Source organism: Nematostella vectensis, chromosome 9 (genome assembly GCF_932526225.1).
Source record: "Nematostella vectensis chromosome 9, jaNemVect1.1, whole genome shotgun sequence".
NCBI classification, from domain to species: Eukaryota; Metazoa; Cnidaria; class Anthozoa; order Actiniaria; family Edwardsiidae; genus Nematostella; species Nematostella vectensis.
In genome coordinates, this window is record NC_064042.1 from 16,148,305 (window position 1) to 16,164,477 (window position 16,173).

Consider the following 16,173-nt stretch of genomic DNA (forward strand, 5'->3'; position numbering starts at 1 on the left):
AAGAAGTACCCACTAGCATAGTCTACAGTGCATCTTTTTTTACATTGATGACATAATTCTCTTAAACGTTAGCAAATAAAAAGTAGTACCATAACAACTTTTTTGTACTAAAAATTGGAACATTTGCCATAGATGAATGTAAGAACTGGATATGAAGAACTAGCCTAAGGAAGTACGGTTTAAAGGTACAATATGAAGTACTAGCCGTGAGCCATTTAGGCACTAAAAACCCATCTTTTCAGATTGGCTTATTTCACATAGAAGACTCGTTATATTTAACTGTCCGTGTTACAATTTGTTATGTTGATTTAGGTTAGATGTTTTTTGTAAGAATTTGTTTTCTGTTGAGCGCTTTAGAATATATTAACACAGTTTTAGCGCATTATAAATAAATTATTATTATTATTATTATTATATTACTAGCCTAAGGAAGTCAGGTTTAAAGGTACAATGGAATACATACCTTTGTACTTGCCAGGTAAAACATCCTTGAAAATAAATGTTGATTCTGAGTCTGAAACCTTAAAAACAAAAAAAAAGGTAATTTCATTTCTACTTGTGTCACAGTCTCAGTGCCTCCTGACCATTCCTGTTTCCAACAGCCCTCTCGTACCCTAGCCACTCCCTTCTCGTACCCTAGCCACTCCCTTCTCGTACCCTAGCCACTCCCTTCTCGTACTCTAGCCACTCCCTTCTCGTACCCTAGCCACTCCCTTCTCGTACCCTAGCCACTCCCTTCTCGTACCCTAGCCAATCCCTTCTCGTACCCTAGCCACTCCCTTCTCGTACCCTAGCCACTCCCTTCTCGTACCCTAGCCACTCCCTTCTCGTACCCTAGCCACTCCCTTCTCGTACCCTAGCCACTCCCTTCTCGTACCCTAGCCACTCCCTTCTCGTACCCTAGCCACTCCCTTCTCGTACCCTAGCCACTCCCTTCTCGTACCCTAGCCACTCCCTTCTCGTACCCTAGCCACTCCCTTCTCGTACCCTAGCCACTCCCTTCTCGTACCCTAGCCACTCCCTTCTCGTACCCTAGCCACTCCCTTCTCGTACCCTAGCCAATCCCTTCTCGTACCCTAGCCACTCCCTTCTCGTACTCTAGCCACTCCCTTCTCGTACTCTAGCCACTCCCTTCTCGTATTCTAGCCACTCCCTTCTCGTACCCTAGCCACTCCCTTCTCGTACTCTAGCCACTCCCTTCTCGTACTCTAGCCACTCCCTTCTCGTATTCTAGCCACTCCCTTCTCGTACCCTAGCCACTCCCTTCTCGTACCCTAGCCACTCCCTTCTCGTACCCTAGCCACTCCCTTCTCGTACCCTAGCCACTCCCTTCTCCTACTCTAGCCACTCCCTTCTCGTACCCTAGCCACTCCCTTCTCGTACCCTAGCCACTCTCTTCTTATACTCTAGCCACTCAATTCTTATACTCTAGCCACTCAATTCTTATACTCTAGCCACTCCCTTCTTATACCCTAGCCACTCCCTTCTTATACTCTAGCAACTCCCTTCTTATACCCTAGCAACTCCCTTCTTATACCCTAGCCACTCCCTTCTTTTACTCTAGCCACTCCCTTCTTATACTCTAGCAACTCCCTTCTTATACCCTAGCAACTCCCTTCTTATACCCTAGCCACTCCCTTCTTTTACTCTAGCAACTCCCTTCTTTTACTTTAGCCACTCCCTTCTTTTACTTTAGCCACTCCCTTCTTTTACTTTAGCCACTCCCTTCTTATACTCTAGCCACTCCCTTCTTATACCCTAGCCACTCCCTTCTTATACCCTAGCCACTCCCTTCTTATACCCTAGCCACTCCCTTCTTATACCCTAGCCACTCCCTTCTTATACCCTAGCCACTCTCTTCTTATACCCTAGCCACTCCCTTCTTATATCCTAGCCACTCCCTTCTTATACCCTAGCCACTCCCTTCTTATACCCTAGCAACTCCCTTCTTATACTCTAGCCACTCCTTTCTTATACCCTAGCCACTCCCTTCTTATACCCTAGCCACTCCCTTCTTATATCCTAGCAACTTCCTTCTGATACCCTAGCAACTCCCTTCTTATACTCTAGCAACTCCCTTCTTGTACCCTAGCCACTCCCTTCTTATACCCTAGCAACTCCCTTCTTATACTCTAGCAACTCCCTTCTTATACCCTAGCCACTCCCTTCTTATACCCTAGCCACTCCCTTCTTATATCCTAGCAACTTCCTTCTGATACCCTAGCAACTCCTTCTTATACCCTAGCAACTCCCTTCTTATACCCTAGCCACTCCCTTCTTATACCCTAGCCACTCCCTTCTTATATCCTAGCAACTTCCTTCTGATACCCTAGCAACTCCTTCTTATACCCTAGCAACTCCCTTCTTATACCCTAGCCACTCCCTTCTTATACTCTAGCCACTCCCTTCTTATACCCTAGCCACTCCCTTCTTATACCCTAGCCACTCCCTTCTTATACCCTAGCCACTCCCTTCTTATACTCTAGCCACTCCCTTCTTATACCCTAGCAACTCCCTTCTTATACTCTAGCAACTCCCTTCTTATATCCTAGCCACTCCCTTCTTATACCCTAGCCACTCCCTTCTTATATCCTAGCCACTCCCTTCTTATACCCTAGCCACTCCCTTCTTATACCCTAGCCACTCCCTTCTTATACCCTAGCCACTCCCTTCTTATACCCTAGCCACTCCCTTCTTATACCCTAGCCACTCTCTTCTTATACCCTAGCCACTCCCTTCTTATACCCTAGCAACTCCCTTCTTATACTCTAGCAACTCCCTTCTTATATCCTAGCCACTCCCTTCTTATACCCTAGCCACTCCCTTCTTATACCCTAGCCACTCCCTTCTTATACCCTAGCCACTCCCTTCTTATACCCTAGCCACTCCCTTCTTATACCCTAGCCACTCTCTTCTTATACCCTAGCCACTCCCTTCTTATATCCTAGCCACTCCCTTCTTATACCCTAGCCACTCCCTTCTTATACCCTAGCAACTCCCTTCTTATACTCTAGCCACTCCTTTCTTATACCCTAGCCACTCCCTTCTTATACCCTAGCCACTCCCTTCTTATATCCTAGCAACTTCCTTCTGATACCCTAGCAACTCCCTTCTTATACTCTAGCAACTCCCTTCTTGTACCCTAGCCACTCCCTTCTTATACCCTAGCCACTCCCTTCTCGTACCCTAGCCACTCCCTTCTCGTACCCTAGCCACTCCCTTCTTATACCCTAGCCACTCCCTTCTTATATCCTAGCAACTTCCTTCTGATACCCTAGCAACTCCTTCTTATACCCTAGCAACTCCCTTCTTATACCCTAGCCACTCCCTTCTTATACCCTAGCCACTCCCTTCTTATATCCTAGCAACTTCCTTCTGATACCCTAGCAACTCCTTCTTATACCCTAGCAACTCCCTTCTTATACCCTAGCCACTCCCTTCTTATACTCTAGCCACTCCCTTCTTATACCCTAGCCACTCCCTTCTTATACCCTAGCCACTCCCTTCTTATACCCTAGCCACTCCCTTCTTATACTCTAGCCACTCCCTTCTTATACCCTAGCAACTCCCTTCTTATACTCTAGCAACTCCCTTCTTATATCCTAGCCACTCCCTTCTTATACCCTAGCCACTCCCTTCTTATACTCTAGCCACTCCTTTCTTATACCCTAGCCACTCCCTTCTTATACCCTAGCCACTCCCTTCTTATATCCTAGCAACTCCCTTCTTATACCCTAGCAACTCTCTTCTTATACCCTAGCAACTCCCTTCTTATACTCTAGCAACTCCCTTCTTATACCCTAGCAACTCCCTTCTTATACTCTAGCAACTCCCTTCTTATATCCTAGCCACTCCCTTCTTATACCCTAGCCACTCCCTTCTTATACCCTAGCAACTCCCTTCTTATACTCTAGCCACTCCTTTCTTATACCCTAGCCACTCCCTTCTTATACCCTAGCCACTCCTTTCTTATACCCTAGCCACTCCCTTCTTATACTCTAGCCACTCCCTTCTTTTACTTTAGCCACTCCCTTCTTATACTTTAGCCACTCCCTTCTTATACCCTAGCCACTCCCTTCTTATACCCTAGCCACTCCCTTCTTATACTCTAGCCACTCTCTTCTTATACCCTAGCCACTCCCTTCTTATACCCTAGCCACTCCCTTCTTATACCCTAGCCACTCCCTTCTTATACCCTAGCCACTCCCTTCTTATACCCTAGCCACTCCCTTCTTATACCCTAGCCACTCCCTTCTTATACCCTAGCCACTCCCTTCTTATACCCTAGCCACTCCCTTCTTATACCCTAGCCACTCCCTTCTTTTACTTTAGCCACTCCCTTCTTATACCCTAGCCACTCCCTTCTTATACTCTAGCCACTCTCTTCTTATACCCTAGCCACTCCCTTCTTATACTCTAGCCACTCCCTTCTTATACTCTAGCCACTCTCTTCTTATACCCTAGCCACTCTCTTCTTATACCCTAGCCACTCCCTTCTTATACCCTAGCCACTCCCTTCTTATACTCTAGCCACTCCCTTCTTATACCCTAGCAACTCCCTTCTTATACCCTAGCCACTCCCTTCTTATACCCTAGCCACTCCCTTCTTATATCCTAGCAACTCCCTTCTTTTACTTTAGCCACTCCCTTCTTATACTCTAGCCACTCCCTTCTTATACTCTAGCCACTCCCTTCTTTTACTTTAGCCACTCCCTTCTTATACTCTAGCCACTCCCTTCTTATACTCTAGCCACTCTCTTCTTATACCCTAGCCACTCCCTTCTTATACTCTAGCCACTCCCTTCTTATACCCTAGCCACTCCCTTCTTATACCCTAGCCACTCCCTTCTTATACCCTAGCCACTCCCTTCTTATACCCTAGCCACTCCCTTCTTATACCCTAGCAACTCCCTTCTTATACTCTAGCCACTCCCTTCTTATACTCTAGCCACTCCCTTCTTATACTCTAGCCACTCTCTTCTTATACCCTAGCCGCTCCCTTCTTATACTCTAGCCACTCCCTTCTTATACCCTAGCCACTCTCTTCTTATACCCTAGCCACTCCCTTCTTATACTCTAGCCACTCCCTTCTTATACTCTAGCCACTCCCTTCTTATACTCTAGCCACTCCCTTCTTTCACTTTAGCCACTCCCTTCTTATACTCTAGCCACCCCCTTCTTATACCCTAGCCACTCCCTTCTTATACCCTAGCCACTCTCTTCTTATACCCTAGCCACTCCCTTCTTATACTCTAGCCACTCCCTTCTTATACTCTAGCCACTCTCTTCTTATACCCTAGCCACTCTCTTCTTATACCCTAGCCACTCCCTTCTTATACCCTAGCCACTCCCTTCTTATACTCTAGCCACTCCCTTCTTATACCCTAGCCACTCCCTTCTTATACCCTAGCCACTCCCTTCTTATACCCTAGCAACTCCTTTCTTATACTCTAGCAACTCCCTTCTTATACCCTAGCCACTCCCTTCTTATACCCTAGCAACTCCCTTCTTATACTCTAGCAACTCCCTTCTTATACTCTAGCCACTCCCTTCTTATACCCTAGCCACTCTCTTCTTATACTCTAGCCACTCCCTTCTTATACCCTAGCCACTCCCTTCTTATACCCTAGCAACTCCCTTCTTATACTCTAGCCACTCCCTTCTTATACTCTAGCCACTCTCTTCTTATACCCTAGCCACTCCCTTCTTATACTCTAGCCACTCTCTTCTTATACCCTAGCCACTCCCTTCTTATACTCTAGCCACTTCCTTCTTATACCCTAGCCACTCCCTTCTTATACCCTAGCAACTCCCTTCTTATACTCTAGCCACTCCCTTCTTATACTCTAGCCACTCCCTTCTCATACCCTAGCAACTCCCTTCTTATACCCTAGCCACTCTCTTCTTATACCCTAGCCACTCTCTTCTTATACCCTAGCCACTCCCTTCTTATACCCTAGCCACTCCCTTTTTATACTCTAGCCACTCCCTTCTTATACCCTAGCCACTCCCTTCTTATACCCTAGCCACTCCCTTCTTATACCCTAGCAACTCCCTTCTTATACTCTAGCAACTCCCTTCTTATACCCTAGCCACTCTCTTCTTATACCCTAGCCACTCCCTTCTTATACCCTAGCAACTTCCTACTTATACCCTAGCAACTTCCTACTTATACCCTAGCCACTCCCTTCTTATACCCTAGCCACTCCCTTCTTATACCCTAGCCACTCCCTTCTTATACCCTAGCAACTCCCTTCTTATACCCTAGCCACTCCCTTCTTATACCCTAGCCACTCCCTTCTTATACCCTAGCCACTCCCTTCTTATACTCTAGCAACTCCCTTCTTATACCCTAGCCACTCCCTTCTTATACCCTAGCCACTCCCTTCTTATACCCTAGCCACTCCCTTCTTATACCCTAGCAACTCCCTTCTTATACTCTAGCCACTCCCTTCTTATACCCTAGCCACTCCCTTCTTATACCCTAGCCACTCCCTTCTTATACCCTAGCAACTTCCTACTTATACCCTAGCCACTCCCTTCTTATACCCTAGCAACCCCCTTCTTTTACTTTAGCAACTCCCTTCTTATACCCTAGCAACTCCCTTCTTATACTCTAGCCACTCCCTTTTTATACCCTAGCCACTCCCTTTTTATACTCTAGCCACTCCCTTCTTATACTCTAGCCACTCCCTTCTTATACCCTAGCCACTCCCTTCTTATACCCTAGCCACTCCCTTCTTATACCCTAGCCACTCCCTTCTTATATCCTAGCCACTCCCTTCTTATACTCTAGCCACTCCCTTCTTATACTCTAGCCACTCCCTTCTTATACCCTAGCCACTCCCTTCTTATACTCTAGCCACTCCCTTCTTTTACTTTAGCCACTCCCTTCTTATACCCTAGCCACTCCCTTCTTATACCCTAGCCACTCCCTTCTTATACCCTAGCAACTCCCTTCTTATACCCTAGCCACTCCCTTCTTATACCCTAGCAACTTCCTTCTTATACCCTAGCCACTCCCTTCTTATACCCTAGCCACTCCCTTTTTATACTCTAGCCACTCCCTTCTTATACTCTAGCCACTCCCTTCTTATACCCTAGCAACTCCCTTGTTATACCCTAGCCACTCCCTTCTTATACCCTAGCCACTCCCTTCTTTTACTTTAGCCACTCCCTTCTTATACTCTAGCAACTCCCTTCTTATACCCTAGCCACTCCCTTCTTATACCCTAGCAACTCTCTTCTTATACCCTAGCAACTCTCTTCTTATACCCTAGCAACTTCCTTCTTATACCCTAGCCACTCCCTTCTTATACTCTAGCAACTCCCTTCTTATACTCTAGCCACTCCCTTCTTATACCCTAGCCACTCCCTTCTTATACCCTAGCCACTCCCTTCTTATACTCTAGCAACTCCCTTCTTTTACTTTAGCCACTCCCTTCTTATACTCTAGCAACTCCCTTCTTATACCCTAGCCACTCCCTTCTTATACCCTAGCAACTCTCTTCTTATACCCTAGCAACTCTCTTCTTATACCCTAGCAACTTCCTTCTTATACCCTAGCCACTCCCTTCTTATACCCTAGCCACTCCCTTCTTATACGCTAGCCACTCCCTTCTTATACCCTAGCCACTCCCTTCTTATACCCTAGCCACTCCCTTCTTATACCCTAGCAACTCCCTTCTTATACCCTAGCCACTCCCTTCTTATACCCTAGCCACTCCCTTCTTATACTCTAGCAACTCCCTTCTTATACTCTAGCAACTCCCTTCTTATACCCTAGCCACTCCCTTCTTATACTCTAGCAACTCCCTTCTTATACCCTAGCCACTCCCTTCTTATACCCTAGCCACTCCCTTCTTATACCCTAGCAACTCCCTTCTTATACCCTAGCCACTCCCTTCTTATACTCTAGCAACTCCCTTCTTATACTCTAGCAACTCCCTTCTTATACCCTAGCCACTCCCTTGTTTTACTTTAGCCACTCCCTTCTTTTACTTTAGCCACTCCCTTCTTTTACTCTAGCAACTCCCTCCTCGCTTGTGTTATGAGACCCTATGAGAATGATTGTCTGCTGCAGCAGACCATTGCCTTTTTAAGACTGTGTAAATATAATGAAGTATCCCATTTCTTACCGCAGTAACCATCTTGGAGTTTGGATTAGATGCCGACACTAGGGAGATGGAAACGCCCTGACATTGGCCACCTGCAAGAAACACACTATTTAACACACTGCAGCATATTATAATTCTCTCCAAGGTCCATTGACCATGAATGAAAATGAGAATGAGCCTCTTAGAAAGACAAAATCCCCATCCTCTAGTGAACTGTAAAACCCTTGCACGTGATTATTATCGGAACAGCCTGGCACTCGAAGGGAAAGAACAGATGGAAAATATGTTTTGAAATATTGGAAATTTGTATCGCACAAATTATTATCCGAGACATGATCAAATACTTTACTCGTCAGTGTGAATATAAGGACTGTTCCACAGTGAGTTAGTGTGTAAGCATTGTGACTGAAGATGTTACTAAAGGCCAGCTACCTCATAGAGGTTAATGATGTGCTTTGAGACAGGACCTCCATCTGAGAAGGCCAAGGATGCACAGCCGCTAATATAAAGTGCAAGTATTTAAAAAAAAAAAAAAAAAAACGAACAACCTGACTTGGTTTGACCCCTGGTCTTTTTGCTTGAGACAAAGCATGTTCCACTGAGCTATTGCGCCACTTACCGATGCACTTGACAGATCCTGAAACAGCAGCCCGGAACTGGGAAAAGACAACATCAACCACAGGTGCATCATCAAGAGTTATGACTTGCTCAGCAGGCTTGAAAACCAACCCAGACTCAGCCTCAACGCTAGTAACTACGGGCTGGGAACATAAGGAATGAAGATTAAGCAACAAACACCAACCCACACCCAGCCTTAACGCTAGTAACTACGGGCTGGGAATATAAGGAATGAAGATTAAGCAACAAACACCAACCCACACCCAGCCTTAACGCTAGTAACCATGGGCTGGGAACATAAGGAATGAAGATTAAGCAACAGACACTAACCCACACCCAGCCTTAACACTAGTAACCATGGGCGGGGAACATAAGGAATGAAGATTAAGCAACAGACACTAACCCACACCCAGCCGCAACACTAGTAACTACGGGCTGGGAACATAAGGAATGAAGATTAAGCAACAAACACTAACCCACACCCAGCCTCAACGCTAGTAACTACGGGCTGGGAACATAAGGAATGAAGATTAAGCAACAAACACTAACCCACACCCAGCCACAACACTAGTAACTACGGGCTGGGAACATAAGGAATGAAGATTAAGCAACAGACACTAACCCACACCCAGCCTCAATGACTCAATCACTATTGATAACAGTGATTATGTAATTATGAGAAGATACCCTTAAAAAAATGCAACAGCTTTCACAAATTAGCTGATGGAGACGGATGCTTTCTCATATGGCAGCTAATAGAGATTTTTAAACAATTAAGATTAAGGGCTTACTAACTGAGAGCTTACTAACTCAGCCTTAATGCTGGTAACCACAAACACATAACTCCTGGACATACCTGGATGGTGTGCACACCAGAGCTGACTCTAAAGCAGAAGGAGCCGTCAGCATCTGCTGTTGCTGACATGGATCTGGTTGAAATGGGGGCATCCTTGGTATTCAGCACCGCCTTGCGGCCACTCAGCTGAAAACAAAAAGTCAAACACACTAATATCAATAATACTATATACTAATTAACTAACAAAAAAATATCAAAATCCTTCAAGTTGAGGGTCCCAGTCAAACACACTAGGGAAAAAACTCAAACATTTTATTTTGAGGAATAAGGAAAGGATTTTTCCCCCTCATTTAATCACCCTTATGGATTGAATTGAGCTATTATCTGGCTAAAGAGTAGTTGATATCACCTTGAATGGATGCATACCTTCAATCAAAACCATTTATCCGTTAGATTGATGCTTGGGTATCTTCATCTCGTTGTGTTTATTTTGCATTTATGATTTTTTTTGGTCATGGGTACTTCTCAAAGCCGGTACAGGCCGATTGAGGGGCCAATGTGTTAATACAAAAAAACCCTTCAGTCTTAAATACATAATCTGAAAAGCATCTTTTATCTCAACTCAAATATACACTCAATGTCTCATAAACTTTTCTTTATCTTTTCTTTTTTTTGGGATGATATTTGTTCACCACTCAAACACGATTGATTGTACCAGAACATTCACAATCCTGCATGCACTGTTTTTAAATAGTTTTGAGTATTTTTGTTTGGTCAAGGGCTGTCCCTACTGTAGATGCCACTGTGTGGAGAATCTCACCTGTGTCATGCCTGGGGGAAACACATCAACCGCCAACTTGCCGCACAAATGGTACCTGCATCAAATACGGGGCAGCACATTTCTTTCACAAGGCTGTATACACCTATTCAAGACTCTGTCATCTGAGCAAAGGGCAAATGACGATTGGAAAATAGGCAGTTCTACAATTAATCTGCAATAAATTGGAGCCATTCGAATTTCTACCAAATGCAGGAAAAATATGTATAAATCATATGATTGTCAAGTTAAGGTCGTTGTATAACTCTGGCATTGATGGAGTTTATTTTTCACAAATTTTCTTACACATTTTTAGCACCTCTTGGTGGTAGATCTGCCATTTGAGATTCGCCATTTGCACTGATCTAATCCTGTAATTAGTATTTGTTGTATTTGCAAGCATAAATCCATAAACTTACTCCGTAAAATGCCACACACTCTACGCATATCCTTTGAGACACAGTGTGCAGAAATGTTTGAGGTGTTCAACCTCGCTGAGACGGGTAAAAGGGGGAGTACTAAATAAATAGTGCTGTCGATAGGCTAGAGCTTGAGAACTCTCTCAACAGTTTTGGTCTAAGCAGTAGGTGTAGGATACCCAAAAGTGATGATGTGATAATAAGGTATTTATCTATAGGGATTATGTTCATCATCTTATCCAAACCACTCCCTGAACCCCCTCAATCATAAAGAATCAGACTACCCTCGATATATGTGTTCTATAGGACGTACACAACAGGTTAAATGACTTACCTGACAGGCTTGATGTCTGGGAGTTTGGGAGTGTTGGGTGTCACTTGAACTTGCAATGCATCAAAGAAATAGTTGGTCTTGCTTGCCTTAAAAAAACACAATTATTTTAATTACAAATTCTATTAATACTCTATACGTCCACAAAATTGCTCGATAAACATTTGTTAACTGTAGCAGTAGAAGACCAAGAGATTTTACTCTATATGTAGCCAATCTTTATTTATTTATTTATTTGTGTTTTTCTATAAGCAATATTTAGGCTGGTCCAGTTCAGTAAAGGCTGGTTTAAATTGATACCTGCTTCTAACAGAATACAATATAATGACACATTTACATACAACACAACATAGAACTATGAATTAGGTAAAAAAAAACATAACTAGCATGCTAAATGCGTGCTTAAATTGGTTATGTCTGGTGTATGTTGTCTGTACTGTACCTGTGTGGTGTATGTTGTCTGTACTGCACCTGTATTGTGTATGTTGTCTGTACTGTACCTGTATGGTGTATGTTGTCTGTACTGTACCTGTGTGGTGTATGTTGTCTGTACTGCACCTGTATTGTGTATGTTGTCTGTACTGTACCTGTATGGTGTGTGTTGTCTGTACTGTACCTGTATGGTGTATGTTGTCTGTACTGTACCTGTGTGGTGTATGTTGTCTGTACTGTACCTGTGTGGTGTATGTTGTCTGTACTGCACCTGTATTGTGTATGTTGTCTGTACTATACCTGTATTGTGTATGTTGTCTGTACTGTACCTGTGTGGTGTATGTTGTCTGTACTGTACCTGTGTGGTGTATGTTGTCTGTACTGTACCTGTGTGGTGTATGTTGTCTGTACTGTACCTGTGTGGTGTATGTTGTCTGTACTGTACCTGTATGGTGTATGTTATCTGTACTGTACCTGTATGGTGTGTGTTGTCTGTACTGTACCTGTATGGTGTGTGTTGTCTGTACTGTACCTGTGTGGTGTATGTTTTCTGTACTGTACCTGTGTGGTGTATGTTGTCTGTACTGTACCTGTGTGGTGTATGTTGTCTGTACTGTACCTGTATTGTGTATGTTGTCTGTACTATACCTGTATTGTGTATGTTGTCTGTACTGTACCTGTGTGGTGTATGTTGTCTGTACTGTACCTGTGTGGTGTATGTTGTCTGTACTGTACCTGTGTGGTGTATGTTGTCTGTACTTTACCTGTGTGGTGTATGTTGTCTGTACTGTACCTGTATTGTGTATGTTGTCTGTACTGTACCTGTATTGTGTATGTTGTCTGTACTGTACCTGTATGGTGTATGTTGTCTGTACTGTACCTGTATTGTGTATGTTGTCTGTACTGTACCTGTATGGTGTATGTTGTCTGTACTGTACCTGTATTGTGTATGTTGTCTGTACTGTACCTGTATTGTGTATGTTGTCTGTACTGTACCTGTATGGTGTATGTTGTCTGTACTGTACCTGTATTGTGTATGTTGTCTGTACTGTACCTGTATTGTGTAAGTTGTCTGCACTGTACCTGTATGGTGTATGTTGTCTGTACTATACCTGTATGGTGTGTGTTGTCTGTACTGTACCTGTATGGTGTATGTTGTCTGTACTATACCTGTATGGTGTGTGTTGTCTGTACTATACCTGTATGGTGTGTGTTGTCTGTACTATACCTGTATGGTGTATGTTGTCTGTACTGTACCTGTATGGTGTATGTTGTCTGTACTGTACCTGTATTGTGTATGTTGTCTGTACTGTACCTGTATGGTGTATGTTGTCTGTACTGTACCTGTATGGTGTATGTTGTCTGTACTGTACCTGTATTGTGTATGTTATCTGTACTGTACCTGCATTGTGTATGTTGTCTGTACTGTACCTGTATTGTGTATGTTGTCTGTACTGTACCTGTATGGTGTATGTTGTCTGTACTGTACCTGTATGGTGTATGTTGTCTGTACTGTACCTGAATTGTGTATGTTGTCTGTACTGTACCTGTATGGTGTATGTTGTCTGTACTGTACCTGTATTGTGTACGTCCCTGTTGTTATGTTGTCCAGAATGTACATCCCATCACGCTTTGTTGTGGTTGTTTTGCCGCCTGTGACGGTAAGGCTCACACCACTGATACCTTCACCCTGGAAAAAAGGTTATGGTGAAACTAAACAAATTAAGAGTGAAAATCAATAATGATGAAAATTTGTACTATACTTGTATACTTACATTTTATGATACATACATACTTACATACTCATACATACTCACAATGGGGGAAAATGTTATGGTGAAACAAATTATTCTGTATTCAGAATACATACCTTGACAGATGTCACTCTGCCAACCACCGAGAAACCATGAACTTGAAAAGGTGTCTGGCAATAAAACGAGGTTAGCTTTACCATGAACATCTGAGCTAGATAATAAAAAGGCATAACATGCTATTGAGACCATCGACATTGCCCACAAACCCACAAACAAATACATACATGCAACAGTTACTTTCACTATACATAAATAGGGCAAACAAGGAGGTAATTATATCAATATCAGGAATATCAAGTGCAATAAAACTGGCCTTTTTCTTTACTTAGAGCTTGGTACAGTATCTGTGCCCTGGCCCAGGTATATTTTGTACATTATGCTCTTATGCTACAATTTATAGCACTACACGAGTTTTTCCTCTACCTTCAACACCACACTCTTGTAGTTGACTGCAAAAGTAAGCTTGCTTGGCACAACATCAAACGTGATGTGTTCACCTTGGTAGAATGGCACCTGCCATCAACAGATATTTAGGGATTAAAATAGCAAAGTTAACCCTTTAAAACAGATAGATCTGGGAGCAAGAGGGTTAGTGATGTTAACCCAATCATAGAGCATGTTTTATTTATTACACTAGTGCCCAGGTTGCAACAGCTTCAGTGTGGAATGCCTAGTAGTTTTCTTTTCATGTTCTGGCAAAGAAATGGTAATCATTTTCGGAAAGAGATGCATGTAAAATTGGATAAGCTTTTGGATGTATGAAGAAGAACTTTTTTTCATTGGTGCTGTTTTTTTCGAAATTTTTGTTCATAAGTTTTTCTTCTGCTTTATTTCATTGGCATGTTTATTCAAAAGACCTGCATAAAATATATAACATTGTACTACACCTTGTGAAGCACATAGGATGAATAGAATATCACTATTTTTGAAACTGTATTTTTAAATTGATTTGCTCATTCATTTGCAATCCATAAAGACATACACAATGATACCCTCACAGCAACCTTGAGCTACTGTAGGTGTATATTGTACCAGGCCCGTACCCAGGCTTTTCCTCTGAGGGGTGCGAAATCCAAAAAAGTGGAACATTTTTTTTTTTTTGGGGGGGGAACCCCTAAAAGAATTAAAAAGGGGTTGTTTATGCCATTGCAGTATCTACACGGGACTTTATAATCAGATTTGACTACAAAAAAGGCTTAACTTATAGATTTATGACATACCAGATTGATTTAGATTGCCTTTCTTATCTAATTCGCTTATGCTTTATAGTTTTGTCTGGCACATCTATTGCGAACTAGAAGTGGACTTTTAGTCCGCACAGTGAGGGGTGCACCCCCTGGGTACCAGCCTTTGTCCTGAATCCTACCTACTAGAGCTAGGTGTATATTGTATTGAATCCTACCTACTAGAGCTAGGTGTCTATTGTATTGAATCCTACCTACTAGAGCTAGGTGTATATTGTATTGAATCCTACCTACTAGAGCTAGGTGTATATTGTATTGAATTCTACCTACTAGAGCTAGGTGTATATTGTATTGAATCCTACCTACTAGAGCTAGGTGTATATTGTATTGAATCCTACCTACTAGAGCTAGGTGTATATTGTATTGAATCCTACCTACTAGAGCTAGGTGTATATTGTATTGAATCCTACCTACTAGAGCTAGGTGTATATTGTATTGAATCCTACCTACTAGAGCTAGGTGTATATTGTATCGAATCCTACCTACTATAGCTAGGTGTATATTGTATTGAATCCTACCTACTAGAGCTAGGTGTATATTGTATTGAATTCTACCTACTAGAGCTAGGTGTATATTGTATTGAATCCTACCTACTAGAGCTAGGTGTATGTTGTATTGAATCCTACCTACTAGAGCTAGGTGTATATTGTATTGAATCCTACCTACTAGAGCTAGGTGTATATTGTATTGAATCCTACCTACTAGAGCTAGGTGTATATTGTATTGAATCCTACCTACTAGAGCTAGGTGTATATTGTATTGAATCCTACCTACTAGAGCTAGGTGTATATTGTATTGAATCCTACCTACTAGTGCTAGGTGTATATTGTATTGAATCCTACCTACTAGAGCTAGGTGTATATTGTATTGAATCATACCTACTAGAGCTAGGTGTATATTGTATTCAATCCTACCTAGTGCTAGGTGTATATTGTAGCCAATCTTACCAGGATGTATTCCCCACTAGGGACTGTGGGGAAGGTGAAGGTGCCATCTGCCCCAGAATTGACCTGGCAAAGAGGCGTGCCCCCGTCAGACTTGGACTGTACTTCTTTGAGGGCACTCTCATGGATAGGCGCACACCCAGACACCTCCTCCTGTGAGACATCATCATCATCACAAAACAAGTTATCATCATCATAAGACAAGTCATTGTCATCATAATACAAGTCATCAACATCATGAGACAGGCCATCATCATCAGAAGAAAAGTCATCACCATCATAAGACAAGTCATCGTCATCATAAGACAAGTCATCACCATCATAAGACAAGTCATCATCATCATAAGACAAGTCATTATCATCAGAAGACATGTCATCATTATCATAAGACAAGTCATCACCATCATAAGACAATTCATCATCATCAGAAGACAAGTCATTGCCACCAGAAGACAAGTCATCGTTATCATAAGACAAGTCATCATCATCAGAAGACAAGTTACGTCATCATAAGACAGGTCATCATCATCATAAGACAAGTCATCATCACCATAAGACAAGTCATCATCATCAGAAGACAAGTCATCGTCATCATAAGACAAGTCATCATCATCATAAGACAAGTCATCATCATCACAAAA

General features: G+C 42.8%; 1 protein-coding gene across 1 annotated transcript in view; it reads right to left on the reverse strand.

Annotated features, from left to right (window-relative positions):
• LOC116610245 (nodal modulator 3) overlaps positions 1-16,173 on the reverse strand; it is a 49,157-nt gene that overhangs the window by 24,371 nt on the left and 8,613 nt on the right. The window contains exons 10-19 of the mRNA XM_048732713.1: positions 15,536-15,685; positions 13,768-13,857; positions 13,401-13,454; positions 13,107-13,220; positions 11,102-11,187; positions 10,352-10,406; positions 9,592-9,717; positions 8,737-8,878; positions 8,139-8,209; positions 464-521 (exon numbers count right to left, since the gene is read on the reverse strand). Coding sequence (XP_048588670.1) covers positions 464-521; positions 8,139-8,209; positions 8,737-8,878; positions 9,592-9,717; positions 10,352-10,406; positions 11,102-11,187; positions 13,107-13,220; positions 13,401-13,454; positions 13,768-13,857; positions 15,536-15,685 — 946 coding nt within the window. The remainder of the gene's footprint in view (positions 1-463; positions 522-8,138; positions 8,210-8,736; positions 8,879-9,591; positions 9,718-10,351; positions 10,407-11,101; positions 11,188-13,106; positions 13,221-13,400; positions 13,455-13,767; positions 13,858-15,535; positions 15,686-16,173) is intronic.